Here is a 21859-nt window from a genome sequence, read left to right as displayed (position 1 = left end):
TGACTTTCTCTTTTGCACCGTCTGGGCTACTAAGGATGTCTACTTATCTACCTTTATTTCAAGCCATCAAATTATTCAGTATGCAATACGAATGATTCGATATTGTGCAATAAAATCGAGAATGCGATTATTTTGACTCTGAAAGAATTACACATAATATTATAGCCTGTTTACCAAATATGGACAGTAGTTTAATAATAATATGCCAAAAATGAATTTGACGTCCTGCATCTGCATACTTAAATAAAATAATGTTCAATGGTGACGTATGAGATCAAATTTGGGCAGGTCCATTTTTACAAATATTCGAGTTTAAGCAAAAAAGATTATTATTCTCATTAGAATAATAATTTTGTATCAAGATTATTATTATCCTAATTTTATGTAATTGATGATGACAAAATTTCAGATGATCAAAAAGCACTAAAAATGATCAATAAATACCTATTTGCTGTTAGAATCAATGAGTGTCATCTACGCCAGTATCCGATATTAATGATATTTTTAATTTAAAAATGATTTAATTTCTTCTATTTGCGTTTTATACGCATATTGATGATAAAAATTAATGTTAGTTAATGTTATTGGTTCGCACCATTAAAAGCAGGAAAATTACGACATTCATGCCACCTAAAGCAATGGATTTTTTAAATAGCTGTTTTTAGATAGTAATACATAAATATACTAGTGTATTTGACATAACATCAATTTTTAAATAACAAAAATATGTTTATATTAGTTCTGTTACGTGCTAAAATAACAAGTATATAATTTGAAGGTAATTATAGAGTTTTATAACTAATTTAACAATAGATCTCGTAGATTGAAACAAGGTATTTATGTATTGATTTACAAGCAATTGAAGGATAAAAATAACAATAATACATACTTGTATAATACTATTTTTGAATTTGTCAATGTTAACACGACTAGTTTCGAGACCTGCAGATGTTTTCATGAACAGGTAAATAAAAGGTTGTATTTGCATGTTTGAATTTTTTTTTTCTTACATATTTAAATCGCCATGTTACAACACAAAGTTATAGCCAAATCAATAAACAATATGATGACACATACGTGGATACTTTCGAAACGAGAAGCAACCCGGATAATCCTCTTTCCAGGTTACTTGCAACTTGCAATATACATATTTGTTTAAATAGGTAGGTACAAAAAACTTAAAAACACAAAAGGAGAGTTCACTGTTTTAAAACGTAGTTTGTTGAAATAAATTGGGTTTACTGTTTATTGATAATTTAAAATATAAAATTTAATATTCTTATTTTTAAACGGACGAATAACAATTCGGCTGCGTGATACAAAGTAAAAAGTGTCATTTGTTCGCGACACAACTTAAAAATTATTACACACTTGAAATAGGCAAAAACATACAATTTACATCATAACTTTAATAAAGGTTAAACAAAGAGGACGAAAAATGATTCATGAAACACTTGTTTTTATACCACTTGAGTTTATTAATGACTACTAGTTTCGGAGGCTTAACTTCCATCGTCAGGTCTGAATAATTACAGTTATTATTCAGACCTGACGATGGAAGTTTAGCTTCCGAAACCAGTAGTCATTAATAAACTCAAGTGGCATAAAAACAAGTGTTTCTTTAATCATTTTAACATGTCACACCACAAAGTAAATGCCGACACAATAAATATAATAAAAAGATGAAGTTTAAACTTTGTCTTCAAGATGCGATAATAAAAAAAAATGGTCAACACTAGTTTGTTTCTCTTCGATTTGAGTAGGACGTAGGCACACTGCACACTGCAAAAAAAAAACAAGAAAAAAACATTATATTTATATTATTGGTACACTGTAATTGTTTCATTAAAAATATTGAAATATGCTGCAGAATAATTTTTGAAAGTAACGAATGTTAATTTTTACCGTAAGACTCTTTATTTGTGGTCAGCCTAAAATTACTAAAAGTAGGCACGTAACATATAAGGTATTTGAAAAACCTGTAATAATAAAACACCATCAGTAACTCCAAACTCCCACGAACAGTCTGCTCAGTGTAATGCAATATAAATTTGTAAAAATATCTGGCATAAATAGAAAATATTAATTATTATCTAATATTATATGAAAATGTTGATCGATATGAATATGATTATTGTTACGTTACATATTATTATCCAAAATAAAATAATTCTGGCGGTGGTCGGCTTTTTCAATAGGCATCCGAAAAATATACGTTGATAAACAGATTTTAAAATAAATGTATTAGTAAAAGAAGCACACTAATGAAACGGTTCTATTCATTAGTACGTACAAATTAAAATTCCTTTTGTGAAAAGCGATTTACTATTCATTCCTCTTATTACACTGTAGTTGCCGCAACAGCATGCGCATGCTCTATATGTCGTGTCTCTTTCTTTCATCTAACTACGTCATCAGCATGATGATAAATAGGCAAGTTAATTTAGTGCACGGTACAAAAAAGTGTTGACGTTTTCCTCTTTACTCGTAGAAAAAAAGTATCAATATAGATATTTTGATGAAGTGTATTTATACTTTACGATTTTATGAATTCCAGTAATATATGTTTTTAGGACTGTATTTTCTGTACTCTTCAACTGCTCACTTTGGATATAGATCTCGAGGGGGAGGTTGTGTGCTCTTTTGAACTAATTTGACACTCCAGTGTTGTGAAAATTTCCCTTTTTGTTGTTATTTAATGTGAAAGTGACATTTTAAAAACATAACATGGATAAAGACTCGAAATTTATCATTAGGAAAGTGTTTTTAGACATTGTCCTTCTGGCATGCGGTGAGTCCTACGAGTGAAAACTCATTTTTAATTTAATAATATGTAAGAAAACATTTTTCTGTTAAATTGCGTAGGTATTCGGATAACGTGTCGGCTTACTTATCGAGAAAATGTAAACGTATTTTGATTCTTGGCATTGACACAATTGTCTTTTTTCTTATTTTAGCGCCAAATATTTTTTAATGATGGTTTTTTGCGAGTGAACGTCGATTGTGTCATCTGACATAGATTTCTCATTTTATAAGACGCGGTTACCTGCACGATTATTGTGTTTTAGAATTTCCCGTTATTATTTTGTTTCTGTTAGCTATCGCACAATAGAATCCTTTGTAAGAAACGGCGTATTAATCAATTAGATAAAATAAAACTAGAATGTGCGTTTTTCGTAAGCGAGTTGCCTTTTATTTATTTATTGTAACATAATAATTACGAGTATATACAATATAGGTTCTATGAGAAAGATTTCTGGAAAATATCTCGATTTCACAAAAGCAAATGTAAATTAAACAATAATAATTGTAATACATAGTGACATCTAGCTTTCGTTGAAGAATTACCTATTTAGCACGGTTTACTACCTGGCTACGAATTTTAGTTTCCATTAAATAACTATAGATGGGTCTAAAGTATTACCTTATAAACATAAACTTAAGAATTCTACAAAATTTACAAAAACTTTTAAAAATTAAATGTGAAATATTGTAATTGCCATATTATAGAAAAAAAAATTGACAGTTTGAAATACATAGTTTGAAGGGTAGTTTTAACATCCGATTTTCAAAATGGTGTCAATAAAATGAAATAACAAGACATGGCGATTTTATAACAAAGCTATTAAGTTACAAAATATCTCATTTATTTGCTTCACTGCTTCTATAAACTAAACTTTTATGCTATGTTTATTTTACGTTATCCTTGTTGAAAAAGGAAAAACAAATTGGGCAACGATTCACTATACAAATTTTTATTTTATTTTACTGTGATTTATATGTACATAAAAATTAATATGTTTAGTTATTTCATGTGACTTTTTTTTTACATAAATCTATAAAATGTTAAAATGACGTACTTTCATCACTTGTATTTATGAAGCATAGCTTTATATATTTAAAAGAGAGGGAAGAAATAGAAATATTAAATTATCTATTAAATCTGTCCAGAAAAAATTGTTTCTATAATACGGCAGCTAAAAATATTCATTCATGAACCAGGTTTTATATTTTTAAAGAGACATTGATTGGCCTATAATTTATAAGAAGTATACTTTAAAGCGGAGACAAAAATCTCAGATCATTATCTATGATTCAACTGCTCTAAATAGTTTATAATGAGAATAGATTGTAGCATTTGTCACAATCACGTGTTTTATTATTAATTCATACTACATGCTGCTTCTTAGGATTGCTCATAACAATTGGGCAAGGCGTGCAATGTGTTTACCATAAATACCTAGTTTTATCTCTTAATTTATTTTATCGGGTCATACTAGTGGTATTTTAAAGAAAATGTCTTTGACTCATCGCTGTTATTATCTATGAATGAGTACTTAAGAATCAAAACTCGCATTTTGAATTTTTAAAATTTAATATAGTGTTATATATTCGTTAATCCTTACCATGATCCACCTCCGTGATGTAATGATTAGCGTGTTTAGCTACCGTGCTGGAGGTTCGATTGACAGGTGGGGGTGAAAATAAATATTAGTGATTTTACAATGTAATTTATTTATTTAATATTACCTGAAGCGCAGGAGTGATCACCTTGCCTTCATATAAGTAACAATCAAGATATAACTGTGTCAATATGATGCACTGTCCTATGCACCATTGGGTGCGGATTAGAGTGAGAAAAATCTTAACGCTAATGTCGAAGTTTCAACTTTAATAATAAGAAAAAGTATTGACAATTCGCTCACAACTCCTTTCAACAACGTCATAAATAAAAAATTGTAAATTTGCAGTTGTGCATATTTTCGGAATGCTCGGAAAATGTACTATATCCCAGCAAAAGACGCTTATTTTTAACTTAATATTTACCCGCTACAGATCAGAAAATGTTGTTTTTGCATTTTGAAGAAAAGTTATTGTTTAATTATTTTTTTTAAATATACTAAATATTTTTCAAATGGTGAAAAAACCTTCAGTTTTACCTAAAAAGATCTGTTGCACAGTAAAAAGTTCAATAAGTGGCTTGATATTTATTTTTAATACATTGTGTTATATTTTTAAACTTTAAAAACGTTCTCTTGAAAAATCAAGTTTTTTGATTTATGACGTTATTGAAAAGAGTGAGCGAATTGTGAATGTTACACAGTGTATAAAGTGACCACTAAAACCAACCAATGACAGATGTTAAACCCTATAAAGATTTCTATATTCGCATCTCATCATCGTCATCATCTACGGTTGATGTATCAATATAAATTAAGCAGACAAAATAAAAATGCTACACATATTTTTGGAATATTTCTTAGATGCTTAAATTTTCGTAAAATGTGCATTTTGATTCTAAGTTACACAAACTTCAAATTGAATGGAATCAAAGTGATTTTATTTAGTATTAATCAGTCTGGATAAAGAAGCGGTTAGCTTCGAAACTGGTAGACATTATAGTTAAGTTATGATAAAATATTTATTGTGATTTTCAAACAAATTTACATTTTAATTATAAAATGGAAAATCGCAAAGTTAGTGCTTCAAATATAAATTATATGAATTGAAGTGGTTTTACGATTATCTTGAGATATGTTTTATTCAATATATTTGTATGATTGTGCACTTTTTGATTGGCTACTACTATTGTAAATATCAAAATTTTATCAGATATTCTACTGTTGTCTGAATTTTAACTGAATACTAAAATATTGTAATCTCTTATTTTTAATATGGCAAAAGTTGCAATAAAAGTTGCAATTTTGAGGAAGATTTCATATATCTGTTATTTATTATTAAGGCCCAGTATTCGTTAATTCGAAACATTATTTTCTCTAAAATCAGGTAACATTTTACGTAATTGATTTTTTAACACAATTTTTACATAGAAACAATAAGTTTTTCTTCAAAATAATTATATGATTTTGAAAAGAAAAGAGTTATATTATTTTTTGACATCTCATCAAAGATGAAGAAGAATATGGAAGTCTGGGCATTTACACGGCTAACGACCGTCATAGGCTGGTTTGAAGTGATCACTTTACACACGTGTAACATTCACCATTTCTATCCATTATTGACAACCACACTACTCAAATTCTTGGAAATTCTATATATATGAAACAATTTAGAAACCTTGTTCTTGACTCACTAGAACTTCACTAGAGACATCTATTGGTGAGATGTAAATAAGCTTTTTATTAAGCAGACTCTTATATTAAGAAAAGAGTTATTGAAAGGTGCAGTCTATGAGCAGGACGGCAGACCTATGATTTTTTTACATGCGGCAACACTATAATTTAAGAATTTGAGCATGTATAATATTGACAGGTTTTTTTTTACATCTGACCGGACTTTTGTTCATTATATCTGAAGTTCGTTAATTAGAGGTCCGTTTTATAGAGGTATTACTGTACTTGAATTTCATTTCTACATATTTAGAGCAGTACTCAATGGATATCCACTTTCCCAACACTATCAATATATACAGAGGGGACAAATTGAATAATTTGTTTGAACGACCTAATTTTAAACCCACTGTCATAACAAGAGATTGAAGATGATTTATCTAATAGTGGTCGTATTGTTTATATTAAAACAAGTACATAGTATCATCTATTTACATCTGAATATAACTCACAATTTTAGATTTCAACACATGGGAATTTTGTTTGAAATAAAATAATTACTGATAAATATAAAATATATAAAAAAATATATCTCTTGTATCTGTCTATTGTAGTTAAAAATATTACTTTTATTATTAAAAAGTAAACTGAATGCAGTTTGAATGCAACCTCTCAGATGAATGTGCGATAAAACGATGTACACATTGCTCACTCTGTTCAACAATGTCATATATCAAAAATCGACAATTTTCAGAACGCCCAGAAAATGTACTATATCCAAGCAAAAGCAGCATATTTTTAACTTAATATTTACCCGCTACAGGGCAGAAAGTGTTGTTTTTGCATTTTGAAGAAAATGAATATTTAATTATTTTTTTTAAATATACTAAATATTTTTCAATTGGAGAAAAAACATTCAGGTTTACCTAAAAAGATCTGTTGCACAGTAAAAATTTCAATAAGTGGCTTGATATTTATTTTAAATACATTTCATTATATTTTCATACCATCTCCTGAAAAATTATGTTTTTTGATATATGACGTTGTTGAAAGGAGTGAGCGAAATGATAGTTGTTTGAATGGTGATATAAGGATTAATGCAATGATGAGATAAGCATTATTGATAAAATTAAAAAAGGTGTATCGAGATGGTTTGGGCATTTGAATCGAAGGAGTAGAGAAAAAACAGTAAAACAAATTTATAAAGCAAATGTGGTTGGTAATAGAACCGAAGAAAGACCGAAAAAAACATGGCAAGATCAAGTATTACAAGTATGTACTTGAAAGTAGTCAGGTCAGGGGTCGGATAATCGGCGGGTATGTATGAGGAGATGCATGAATGTGGAAGAGGCAAAGATTGTTTGCCAAGACTGATTGCTGTGGCATTCTATTCTCTGTCTACCAGAGAAGTAGTGTGAAGTTCAGTTTTTTTAGATTAATTTAAAAAAAAATGTTTTTCTCTATAGAGAGGTCTCAGTTTTGATTCCCAGGTGGTCAAAAATAGATTTTTGCCCACTAAGCCAAATACCCAAAATTAAAAGTAATTAAAATTTTGTATATCTTTATACTGGTGGTTGTATTTTCACATTCACTTATCCCATTTCAGATGTATCCATATAAGTGTTAAAACGTTTTAAATTTATTGTGTGTGGTCCCCATAACTGGTCACTAAAAGCATGTCTGTGTCAAGTCATTCCAGATGTCACAACAATGCAGGGTCTTGTATAAATTGTTCTCTGAATTGTGTTGCCTACTTTCAAAATCCGCCAGATCCAATTTTATAAGATTTAAAATAAATACTGTATCGGAATGCCAATTGTGGGTTTTATTGTTTAAAATACTTATATACTTGAAAACTCTGCTAAAAAATACTTAAAAACAGCGTTGTATTTCAAATTTAGCTATATTCATGGAATTTGCCTTCTGACCCATATCGGCCAATCAGAGAGCGGGGATAGGTCAAAAATTAAGATGACGTCATTATCGGTTTGTGTCTCGTGTTTTTTTAAAAATAATTTTCTTAAAAAATGGGAAATTTCTCTATTTCATAATAGTTTATTTAAAGATAAACAAATCTTTTAAATATAAATGTTACCCGGAGAATTTTGCATTTTTTGTAAAATCGACTAACATGGATCTGGCGGATTTTGAAAGTAGGCGACACAATTTCATTAAGCCGAATAAATGCACGTCTTGGGCAACCCAATGTCACTGTCTGGAACTCAACTGACATATTCAATTTGCGTCGGCTCTCCAAATCCATCTCCTGTTTATTCTGCATCCCCGGTTGTCTTGTTTCAACCTGTGGAGCACGATATTGTGACAGGATGAATTTTCTTTTTATCATTTTGCATACCTGTCTTGACAGGATGTTCTCTTCTCAATATGCAAATCACCTAAGTCCCTTTTCAGTCCAAAATTAAAATATAATATCAAACGGCCGTATTATAAATCGTTAGCTCTGTAAATACCCAGACTTCCCTTCTCCAAATTCAAATTCCCTTCTCAGAAAAAAATAAATAACACTTCTCTTTTGATATATCGCTCACTCCTTTCAAGAACGTCATAAATCAAATACCTTGACTTTTCAGGAGAACGTTTTTAAAGTTTAAAAATATAATACAATGTATTAAAAATAAATATCAAGCCACTTATTGAACTTTTTACTGTGCCACAGATTTTTTAGGTAAAACCTGAAGGTTCTTTCTCCATTTGAAAAAAATTTAGTATTTTTAAAAAAATAATTAAACAATACCTTTTCTTCAAAATGCAAAAACAACACTTTATGCCCTATAGCGGGTAAATATTAAGTTAAAAACATGTTTTAAAAAAGGCCTATTTGACCGCGATGGCAGCGCCATCTGTTGAACGTAACAGCAACACATGCTATACTAAACAATGCTTATGACGAACAGCGTGCTTCTTGACAGCTGCTTTCACTTAGGATTTTCAATGTTTTTTTAATGCATTGTTGTTTCATATATTTTAACATTCAAGCATTCGAAATTTAAGACATTAGAAATTTATGCTTTCTCTTTTTTTCTTTTCCATTTAACCAGACTGAGCCACAGCAACGCGTGGTCAGGTACAGCTAGTTTAAAATTAAGATAATATTAATATGTTAACTTTTTTTAAATGTGACAACTTTTTTTAAACCTTGAACAATTTGTAAAATATGACTTACGTCAATTTGCATATCAGGCTAAGGATATTCAAGTTTCATGCAGTTTATAAATTCAGCACACGATGAAGTGCATATCATTCTGCATACCTTATTTATCCTAGGGGTATTTATTTATCATTTCTCCTCAAGTAATCTTTCTTTTTTCATGGAAATTATGTCATTATCTTCAATATAACTAGGTGCTAACCTGTTCTGAAGTTGTAAATTTGCATATTGTCGATCCGAGATAATGTTTTGAATAAACTCACTTGCATATTAAGTATAATCAATGCAAGGTACTGTCAGCAGCAATTAGAAAAAGAGGCATGCAGTCAATTTCAACGTGAAATACAGGATTATCGATGGTGATAAGCGATGCATTTTAATTGGTATATTCAACAAATTAATTGCCTTTACATATTAACTGTATTTTTTAAAGGCTGTTTGTTTTTTATTCTTATCTATAGTATAATTTGTCCGCCTCTGTAGTGTAGCGGTTAGCACATTTAGCTACCATGCTAGAGGTCCTGGGTTCGATTTCACATAAAGCTTACATTGTTCATGGTGACAGTGTGCTTCTTGATAGCTGTTAAAATATTTTATACCCAAACGCATTGTTAAATGACACATATTAGAATGTGTGCTTTCTATTTTCTCTCTTTTGACTTTTTCGGACTTAGGCATAGAAACACGTGGATAGGTACAAGTAGCTATAGATTCAAATTTTCTGTGTGCTAATAGAAACGTTTTGTCCGCCTCAGTAATGTTATGTATAATGTATTAAACTACCATGCTAGAGGCACTGGGTTCGATTCTTGGGGGAGGGAGTCAAAATTAAAATATTACCAATTTTTGTATATTTATTTAATATTGCCTTATACTGGTACCTGAAGCGTAGGACTTCATATAATAAATAATGCATATGATGCAGTGTAAATTTTATATTTATTATGATCCCCTGGGAATTGAACCTGGTACCTCTAGTATGGTAACGAGGTTACCACTACACTATGAAAGCGGTTACCGTATTCATTATAATGGTGACTATGTTTTACTTAGCCCAGTATAATGAGACCATTCTGTCATTTACATTTTTATATTTGGTCATGCAAATGAAGATGATGTAACTTAATTCTTAAATCGCAGTTAGTCACTTTTCGCTCTCAACAGACAATATTCAATTCAATTCAATCAAATTTATTCAATAATTAATATGTACATTACAAACAAGCATAATGTTTGTTTATAATGTAACGTGATTTTAAAACAAAGTTATATTTTATTTGTAAAATGGAAAATCACAAAGTTATTGTTTCAAATATAAATATTGATATTTGTGTTTCAGTTGGCTTCCCCATCCTATTCTTCTTTTTATGGGGTTCACCGTATGAACGAGGGTTCTTCTGCGATGATGAATCTATCCGCCACCCATTTAAACCCTCTACAGTCACCAGTGCCATGCTTTACACCGTGGGACTGGGCTTGCCCATCGTTCTGGTAAGTTCACATTTATTATTGAGTGAAAGTTTATCATTTGAGTTAAATTTAAATTTAAGTTTAAAATTTAACTCAAATGGCCGGAATATCAAACGGATTCAGGTGAACATATTTAAATATCAAAAGGTTTTTTGTTTTTTATAAATGATGGGAAATATTTATGTTTTTTTTATTTACAAAGACACTTCAGTTTCATACTATTTCTGTGAGTCTAAGCGGCTCATTATTAGAAATAGGTATCAAATTGTGGTAAAGTAAAAACACTTCAATTTCATACTATTTCTGTGAGTCTAAGCGGATCATTATTAGAAATAGGTATCAAGTTGTGGTAGAGTAAAAACACTTCAATTTCATACTATTTCTGTGAGTCTAAGCGGCTCATTATTAGAAATAGGTATCAAGTTGTGGTAGAGTGGTTTCGAATCAAGAAACTCTGACTCAAGAGTCCGCGACACTAACCACGAGACCACAACCCGACATAAATAAATAAATAAGGTGTATTTTTAATAAGTGATAACTAAATTGATGAACTTTTTTATTTCGTTTAACAAAAATCTTACTGGTTTCTTAGTTACTTTGAAATCAGAGTAAAATATTCCATACCATATAGGTATATTCTAATTAAAGAACACATTCATTACATCGATCACGGCTCCTGTGTTCATACAAATGTTGCAGCTACTTGTTGAACACGAGTGTCATGTTAAATAAAGATAAGGATTTGTAACTGGTTTTATATGTTTTGATACCACAAAGAAAAACACTTATTCATATTCGAATAGAGAGTAGAGTTGGGTTTTGAAGAAAATAATGGGTTTTCAAAAAATGCGCCTTATTATATTATTTTATACTCATTGAACGTATAAACAGGCAAAAAGTCAAATTTACAAAATTTAAGATCTACATAACAAAAAATAGTATTTAACCCTTTAAGTGGTACTGGAAGAATAATTTCCCACCATACTTAGGGCGTTTGTCCACTACACGAGATTTCACCGTACGGCAGTCCGGTTTTGAAAAATGAAAACGACTACGACAGTTTAGCGTGATCGAATTTAATCGCAACGTGTTCACGCACCGATCAAGAGCACCGATCCGAAGAAATATGGACAAAAGCACAAGCCAATCCAAGCCAATCATCATTTTAAAACGCTAACTGACGTGCCGGATGGTAAAATTCCGTGTAATTCCGGGTAGTGGACAAGCGCCCTTATTGTATGGAGCTACATATGTGTCTCTGAGAAACAGTTACCTCAGAATTAAAATTCAATACGATACTTATGCTGCCACCTCGGGGATGTCAGCAGAAGTCATTTACTAATTTACTGCCTAAAAAATTCAGACGAATAGAACTATATATTTTTTTTATTGATTTAAAAATAGTTCCCTGACTTCAGTCACTTAAAGGGTTAAAAAAGATACTTTTTGGTTGAGCATTAAAATATTTTTATCACCCTGAGTGCTTGCCAAAGCATTAAAATAAAATAAAAACCCCATTAAACATGCTTATAAAAAAAGTTAATAATATTTATCTGGGTTCTAAGTAAATATTTTAACTTTAAAATGCTTTTAAATTTATTTTCTTCTAAATACATGGTCTGTATTGTTAAGTGCTCAGAGATTGAGTTTATACATGCAGTAATACATATTTGGTTGGTCGTTATACTCAAACTCATAAAGATTACATTAGAATGACAGTGAGATTTATTGAAAAATGTTTCAAGTAACATTGTATGGAACTTTTTTTTCATACAAAATATTTTTTCTCGAAAACAGCTAAATATCACTTGAACCGCCAGGGTTTAAACCATAATTTATGATAAAAATAACACTCCTTATCATTCATCCTTCACTTTGTGTAAAACCACAAAGTGTTGTCACAAAGTAGTCTTGTTTTAAAGTGGTATTACACAAAGTGAATGATGAATGATAAGAAGAGTGTTATGTTACCATACCACAAAGTTAACAATGCTTTTAATATACAAAATATAAAATCATTGTAATTTATGTTTTTTTAAATGTTCAAGTACTATCCTACCCTCTGATTGCAAACAGCTGCATATGGTATCAAACGTTTTGATCAATATCAGTAGTCTATTTTGGGTTCGTTAGAAGGTATTGCTTTTTAGCAATAAGCCCGCCTATGTACTTATTTATTTTCTGTACATGAAGTTTAAATAATTAAATAATAAATAATAAAAAAATAAAAAAAACCTTATCCGCACCCCAATGGTGCATAGGGCACTGCTTCATATAAACGCAGTGTTATCTTGATCGTTTACATATGAAGGAAAGGTGATCAGCCCTCCGCTTCATGTACCAGTCCGGGGTATTATTAAATAAATATTAGAGTGAAAAAATCACTTATATTTATTTGACCCCCCCTGGGAATCGAACCCGGGACCTCCAGAACGGTAGCCGAGCGTGCTGACCATTACACTACGGAGGCGGACAATTAAATAATAATTATAATTAAATAATAATAATAATGAAAAATATAAAATCAAAATTATTAATATTTCCATTCATTTATGTAACAATGCAGCAGCAACAACAAAAAAACATTCTGTGAAGTATGTTTACATTATAATATTAAATGTATCTGTTCAATTAGTTTAGTGTTACAGCCTCTGTATTAGATTTGTCCCATTCACTCCACTTGATTGGTACACATGTACAGCATCCATGTACTGGTGTGTATGTAAAGCAACAACACCATGCTTGTGGATGGTCTTTCATGTAGTGCGTTGAACTTGGGACATGCTGTGAACTCTCAAATGTGTAACTGATATATTGTACTTTTTAGCAACAAAATTGTTATCGAATAAGCGTATCCATTACTGCATACTTCGTTATTAATGTTGCCAATAAATTCAGTGTTGCATATTGAATATAATGAATTTTATAATTTATATTTGAAGCACTAACTTTGTGATTTTCCATTTTATAATTAAAATGTAACTTTGTTTTGTCTACCGGTTTGCTTCTAAACCAGTAGACATTATAATTAAGTTATAATAAAATATTTATAGTGATTTTTAAACAAAGTTACATTTTAATTATATAATGAATTTTGTTCCATTGTAACTGACTGTAAATCAATAAAGTTAACATTTATTTAAATAAATAAAATTAAAAAATTACATCTCAACATAGATGAAGAAAAATATGGAAGTCTGGGCATTTACGGGGCTTATGACCGTCATAGGCTGGTTTAAGCGATCACTTTACACATGTGTAACATTTACCAATTCTACCCATGATTGACAACCACACTACTTAAATTCTTGGAACTTCTAATTATATTGATTAATTATATTATTCTTCTTCTTCATGTATGTTGACATGCCAATTTTTTAAATAACTCCTCATTTGAGATAATACAAATTTGTTAACAAGTATTTGGACACATTCAAAATGTGTTCAAGAAACTAGAATTAATGTCTCACAATAAAGATTTATTTTTTATAGAAATATCACTTTTTTAACTAAAAAGGAAGAAAAGGTATTTACTAATCAACATTTTGTATGATTTTTTAATAGTGGGCTAGTAGATATGTACCTATTAAAATGAGGAAGCTGATTGCTACTTAAAGTTTAGTTAAAATCTTATTTTCTTAAGCATGTTGAAAAAAAATACTTAACCTTAGATGGTGCCTAGAAATCGCATTTGAAAGGTGTCAATTGAAGCATAAATACTACTTTCGAAATTTGAGTAATTGGGTTGTCAATCATGGGTAGAATGGTAAATATATTACACATGCATAAAGTGAACTCTTAAACCAGCCTATGACAGGTCGTGAGCCTTGCAAATACCCAAAAATTAGTATTTTTATCTACTTGTTTGGCTTGTGCGTTTTTTACCCTTTCGTATTCCGAATTCAACAACAAAAAAATCATAGGAGCTGTAATATGACACCTAAAAATCATAGAAGTAGTAATATAACACATAAAAAATAATAATTGTAATCACGTTCATGTTCTTGAATGGTTTATGCTGATTTTTGGCACATTTTATAAACTTTATAATATAGGTAAAACTCAAACTTTGTCTTAAACCACTTTTTAAAATAACTCTCTTCATTATCTGATTTTCTAAAGATATCTATCTGTCGATATTAATGATCTTATTCAGAATTTACTCTTAATTAAGCCCACATGTTACTTTATCCTTTTTTTTAAATCTCTTCATTATTGTGAGTAGTTTTCACATGTGTAACTAATTATGTAACTCATTAAAATTATATTGTCGTTTATTCTTCAATAAATTTCATATGTAAAAAATGTAGGTTATGAAAAAGAGAAAAAAATGTCTGTTTTTAATTTTTAATTCTTTATCTGATTTTTTAACATTCTTTTTGACGTTGAATTGTAATTAAAAAAAGTTTTTTTTAACCCTAGAATACTAAGCTATTTTAAAAATTATGACGGCAAAATGACGATTCTTGGAATAAACAATGTTCTCGTCATTCTCGCACCCCTGTTCCACAATACCTTCTCAATGTACCTTAATTTTTTTTTAATGTGATCTCCTAAACCCAAAGAATGATACTATTCTAAAATAGTAATGTTTTTGATTATCTTATATATTCCCATTTTATTTCTATGTCGTATTTTTTACAAATGTTTAGTAACAACGTCACTCGTAGGATAGTTTAGTAATCTAGGGTTAAAGGAATTTAGTAGAAAAATGGTTGATATTCTAAATACAGTGGAACCTCTCATAACGAGCATAACTCGTTCCAGAATGTTACTCGTTAAGCGAAACATTTTTTATTTCGACTGGCGCGGATGTCCCGGCTTACGAGTGAATGTCGTGAAAAGGGGACTTGCCCTTTCTCTGTTACTCGTTATGCAAAATGTCACTCGTTAAGGGAGCAAGTTTTTCACATATTTTTTGCTCGTTATGCGAGTTACTCGTTATGCGAGTTACTCGTTATGCGAGTTACTCGTTATGCGAGTTACTCGTTATGCGAGTTACTCGTTATGCGAGTTACTCGTTATGAGAGGTGCTCATTATGAGAGATGCTCGTTATGAGGGGTTCCACTGTAAATCAAAATGTTTTTTTTTTAAGGTTGACTTATGTCACACATGTATTTATTTTTTCATTTCAGATGATGGTGTCGGAGTACATAAACCATAGGGGCAAGAAGAATCACAAGGTCCACCACTTCATGGGGTACAGGATACCTCCGTGGGTGTGGGCCTCGTACAATGTTATCGGAGTGTTTGGATTTGGCGTGGCGTGCCAACAGCTGACCACAGACATTGCTAAATACACCGTGGGAAGACTACGGCCGCACTTTTTTTCCGTAAGTCATAATATTATTGTTATATATTTCAATGTCAACAGTTATTCATACAGAGCATGTGGCAATCTTTTTTTATTATAAACGTGCCAATATTATGTAAGTGTATACAATGTGGCTTGATATTTTGACTAGATGTATTTTTTATTTATTCCTGTGTACTTCTTTCCCTATCTATCTTTTTCTTAAATTTTATTAAGGGATAATTCGCAGACTTCTTATTCAGAACGCAAGCAACCACAAAAGAATTCGGTCGTGGTCCACATGCGATTTAAAAAAAAAATACATTTGCCTTTTTTAAAAAATATATATATAGAATTAATTATTTTTTAGCTCCTTACCTTAAATAACTCTTTTCTTTTAAAAACCATATATTTATTTCTCTTTTTAAAAATATATATTAATTTCAAAGAAAAACTATTTTTTTCCAATACAAAAATGGAAATTTAGGCAAAACATTCAATTATGTCAAATGTTACCAGGGTTTATAGAATATTATATTTTGATTTATCCTGAATTGGGCCTGGAAATGGGAATGAAATAATAAAATAATTGTCTTTTTTAATTAAATTCCTAAAAAATAATGAATCTCTAAAATCTCAATTTTAAAATATTCAAATATAACAGGAACTGCAAACTCTAATACATGGATATTTCAGTGCAGTATTTTTTTAAATATTCAAATGTAACAGGAATTGTAAACTCTAAGGGTGTTTGTGCACTACACGGAATAACACGGAATTTTACTGTCCGACACGTCAGTTAGCGTTTTAAAACGATGATTGGCTTGCATTGGCTTGTGCTTTTGTCCATCTTTCTTTGGATCGGTGCTCTTAATCGGTGCGTGAACACATTGCGAATAAATTTTATCGTGCTAAACTGTCATAGTCGCTTTCATTTTTCAAAACTGGACTGCCGAACGGTAAAATTCCGTGTAGTGCACAAACACCCTAATACATAATTATTTCAGTGCAGTTTATTACTTGTTTGTTAGCATGTTTTGATAACATCTTCCAATGTTATTTTCAGAAACATTTCCGATTATAAATTATTCCACAGTACATTCTCAATTATACAAATTGGTATTCTTATAATCAAATGGGCATTGAGTGAACATTCATATATTCATGATTAAAATATTGATCATGGACATTTCCTTGAAATATCCATGTTAACAACACTTACAGCATTGTATTGCCACATTTGAATAAATTTATTAATGCTATCAGTAATTTAGTTATTTTAGAAAATCGTGTAAATTTTAATGCAATTTATTCAGTTTCTTACATCAACCGATAAAAGCGCACAATCTGTGCATTCAATATGCACGATTGATAATCCTGAAATTATCCGGAGCATTGGTCTGTATGTTCCCGATAGTTACCTAAGACAGCGTCGGCACAGATTGTTTCACATTCCTATACACAGGACCAACCTGCCGATGGTTATGCCTGTAGGAAGAGCTACCGCTATGTTGAACAATATCACATTGGATATTGATCTGTTCCATGTGTCCGAAGGAGTTTTCCGAAGCGGGATTCTTCTACACCTTTAAGTCTTCTTGCTTACTTTTACTTTTAATATATACGCCTTGAATATTGTTTGTTATGTATATATTATTTTTTTATTGAATAAATTTAATTGAATTGAAATTGAATTGAATTGAATTGAATTATATATGATGATATATCCCATGTGCAATTTTAAATGTAAAATTCCCATATAAATAATATGTTACACTTGTGATAGATAACTGAATAGAATTTTTGTATTTTTTACAAACAATCCTATTTTATACTGTAAAATATACAACACATCTTGAAGGCACAACGTTAATTAATATAAATCATAAATATATTATTGATGTTATACCTTTATTAAATAATAATAATTTTTAAATGGTTCAAATGATACTGTCTAAGATTGACTAAAATGTGTGTCTGTGTAATACAGGCTATAAAAGGCAAAGCTAGTTAACATGACCATGTATTGGTAGCTGTCCCTTTTGTAGGTAGACATATCCATGCGGTGCAAATATATTGCCAATAGAAACAAGTGAGAGTTACACATTTAAAATAAGTGAGAGTGTGTATATACTAGATTATTTTTTCCAGTTATTTTACCAAAAAATAAAATGTTATTTTTTTACCATTTATAAGAAAAAAGTCTTTTGTTATTGTTATTATTTGATAATGTTTTTTTTTTCAAATTATAACTCTATTTTACTGAAGATGCAATATAGACCTTTTTTATTTATTTTTTAATGTGAATGGGAATGTTCTCGATGTAAGGGTTCCCATGCACTGTTTCTGGTTAACATCACATGAAATGAATTCTCAAACATGTGTATACCATTTTATTGGCCATTATTGTTTTACGACTTATATCAATATGCTACCAATGATCCTGAGAACTTTATATAAGAAAACAATTTTCAATGTTTTATTACTCTATTACAAACCACTTAAAATCGTGCTACAGAAATAATAAATGTATGATTCCAGTCATCTTATTTGAAATATTATGATACCAATATAGAATATTTTGATTAATTACCCACCCGGTAAATTTATATCAATATTTGTACTTTTAACACGCCTTGTGCCGCGTTATTAGCGCAATATTATTTAAAATGCTTCTGAATCGAATTCCAATGTAAACGATTAAACCAAATTGATTTTGTTCCCTCTGGGTATGACACTTTCGTAATACAGGTGTTCTTTATTGATTATTTTGCCAATACTTTTTTCCAATGTTTCAATCATTCATTAATTCATTAAATTTATTTTGAATAACACATAATATATATAAATATATATTTTTGTAATACATCAAGAATGGTGGAGAAATAGTTCTCACATTGCTGGCTCTTTAACCGGTGTCTAGAAGAGATTTATACTCCCGTCGATTGGAGAAGGACAGCTATAATGCCTCTCTACAAGGGAAAGGGTTCTAGGGTGGAATGTGGGAACTACAGAGCAATCAGTCTATCGAGTGCTGTTGGTTCTTTTCAAATTCTTTCTTATAAATAATTAAACGCGATTCATGAAATAGTATCAAGCAATTCAAATCCACCATATAATAAAAGTATGTTGAGTCAGTACACTAATAGGGGCGTTTTTGATGCATCAAATTGTGTGGAATCAAAACCTTTACTCTGCACCTTTTTATCTTTGCGTTAAATTTACCTGTAGTTACTTACTTTACACGCTGTTGAAATTAATTACTAATAAAATTGAAAAAAATATAGGCATGTGTTCCATTAAAATTTGTTTTTATTCAGTCGCTATCCAATTTTAATGTATTTTTCTAAGAATCGATAATACAGTGGAATATTCATATTGATCATGTACTTCTACTTAAAAAAATCTCAGAAGAGTTAGTCATCCAGTCATTCATTCCAGATGTCTTAAAATACATCACCCTCATAATGTAACCGTTTTCTTTCTGACTTAATGATGCCGAACCCTATGAAAAAAGTTAGTTTTAATGAGCTCAATACATGTATTCCGGATTCACAAGCTTTTTTACTTTAGTTTGTTCCTGAATGTCTGGTACATTCGTGTTCATCATTTTTCCTTTGTAAATGTGTGATATTTCCATGTTTATTTACTCACTTCAAAGCGTCTGTAGTTATTAGGCATGAAAACAGCGACAAACGGCATATTTATTTATTTCTCTGCCAGAATGACAGAAATCTTAAACGGATGCATATGTCACGGCGGTTTGTCACGCCTGGCGAATGCCTCCTGTGTAATTGATCTCCAGATGGTTTCTTTATTTACGAATCCAGTACATTTGCACTAAAAATATAAATCTGTACCATCAGGGCTAAAATTCATAATGAGGCAACATCACTCCCAAAGAATATAGGATATAATTTATTTATTTATTGATATCTCAACATAGTTGAAGTCTATTTAAGGTATGAATATGGTGGTCTAACTTGTTATTTGTAATAACCTGGTTTAAGTTTACTTTCTGCACTGTGACATTCATCATTCTACCTATGATTGACAACTACATTACTCAAATTCTGTAAAGTTGTATTTTTACTACACTCGAAAAAATCAACTGCACTTTTAATAAATCTACTTTAATTGAAGTATAAATACTTTCATTTCAATTGAAGTATAAATACAACTTTCTGAAATTTTAATTAATGATTTGTCAATCATGGATAGAATAGTGATTGTTACACAGTGTATAAAGTGATCACCTTATACCAGTCACTGTCAAGTCATAACCTTATAAATTCCCAAAATTCTATATTTCCACCTCATTTAAATTTCTTCCAGTGCAACAAATCCAGAATTTGTAGACAAAAATTTAGACCCACTTATTTTTTTAAATTGTAGGGAGTTTTTCAAGATTCTTTGAGTATTTCATTTTAGTTTGACATTTTATTCACTATATAAAAATCTCACTGGATGTAACCTATAATGAGGGATTTATTTACGTTATTTAAATCATCTATAGTATATAAACTAGTCTACTGTTTTAGTGGGATGACCATCCTTATGCAGTTCTGGGGACCAAATTCAACTATACATTTAATAATTTAAATTTGACAATATTTTTCACATCTAGAAATATTAATGGTAGGTTATTGTATCTTCTTCAATATTAGCTAAATAAGATTTCAATTATAATATTCTCAATATTATTAATATTTAAAGCATTTACTTTGTGGTTAGTCATTTTTACTTATTTATACTTATTACTTTTACTTATTTTTACTTATTTTGTGTAGTTTTAAGTGTGTAAATGGTGCTATGGTGGTGAAGGGTGGTATTGTTTGCATGCTGTGGTAGTGATTGTCCTGACGAAGAGACGGGTACGTCTCAAAATCGGTAGCCTAAAAAATCTCGGTGAGTAGTTGTATACTAATATTATTAACATTTTTGTCAAAAAAAAATAAGTAAAGATGTCAATTGTTGATATGTAATCATTATATCATAGTTTTATTTTTAATGGTTGGTTTGTGTCCTGGATGAAAGAGTTCTTTGTGAAACTGTTATCGAAAGGAAGTTGGGAAACGTCAACTTTATCACAATGCCCGATATCATAGCCCCACAATTATTATTATCTAAGGTCAGTTGTTAGCGGAAATTACACACTAGTTTTTTTCCTGATTCTAACCAATTAACACGTTCACTGCCAACTACGAGATCACTCATAGATTGTGTTCTTTGCTAGGACGCCGATTACGAGTATCAGAGTAAGGGAAAATTAACAATATTTTTTTATACGATCTCTCAGAAGAATGTGCGACAAAACGATGTATGATAGGTGTGCGAATAGTGAAATAAGGAAGGAATGCAAAGCTGAGATAAGCATTATCGTTAAAATTAAGAAAGGTGTGTTGAGATGGTTTGGACATGTAGAACGAATGAGTGAGGAAAGAACGGTAAAACAAATTTATGACGCGAATGTTAGTGGAAAAAGGAGAAAAGGAAGACCGAGAAAAACATGGCACGATCAGGTATGCCAAATACTTGAAAGTGGTCAGGTTAGGAGTCGTAACAATCGGCGAGTATGTATGAGGAAATGCATGAACGTGGAAGAGGCGAAAAATGTTTGTAAAGACAGAGTGGTGTGGCATTCTATTCTCTCTGCCTACCCCTACGGAGAAGCGGCGTGATGGTTAGTTAGTTAGTTAGTTAGTAATGGAAAATGATGAATACAATGGAAATTAATGAAACTCCCAGAAATTCAATTGTAAAAATGATGCTCCTATTATTCATATGTTAAAATGCATATTGACTCTTTAAGTACTAAGATGTATTAGTAAGGTTGTTCCCGGTAGGCTATAATA

The 21859-nt window shown here is 30.4% G+C and overlaps 1 protein-coding gene across 2 annotated transcripts in view; it reads left to right on the top strand.

The window, feature by feature from the left end:
- Positions 1 to 2603: 2603 nt before the first annotated feature.
- LOC148311761 (putative phosphatidate phosphatase) overlaps positions 2604 to 21859 on the top strand; it is a 29987-nt gene continuing 10731 nt past the window's right edge. For both annotated transcript variants that reach the window (XM_088278432.1, XM_088278431.1), the window contains exons 1-3: positions 2604 to 2791; positions 10580 to 10731; positions 15847 to 16044. In XM_088278432.1, coding sequence (XP_088134558.1) covers positions 2728 to 2791; positions 10580 to 10731; positions 15847 to 16044 — 414 coding nt within the window. In that variant the 5' untranslated portion in view covers positions 2604 to 2727. The remainder of the gene's footprint in view (positions 2792 to 10579; positions 10732 to 15846; positions 16045 to 21859) is intronic.

Source organism: Brachycentrus maculatus, unplaced genomic scaffold (genome assembly GCF_059751285.1).
Source record: "Brachycentrus maculatus isolate JH-2025_06_01 unplaced genomic scaffold, ASM5975128v1 h1tg000057l, whole genome shotgun sequence".
In the NCBI taxonomy this organism is placed as follows: Eukaryota; Metazoa; Arthropoda; class Insecta; order Trichoptera; family Brachycentridae; genus Brachycentrus; species Brachycentrus maculatus.
This window is presented reverse-complemented; position numbering and strand designations above follow the sequence as displayed.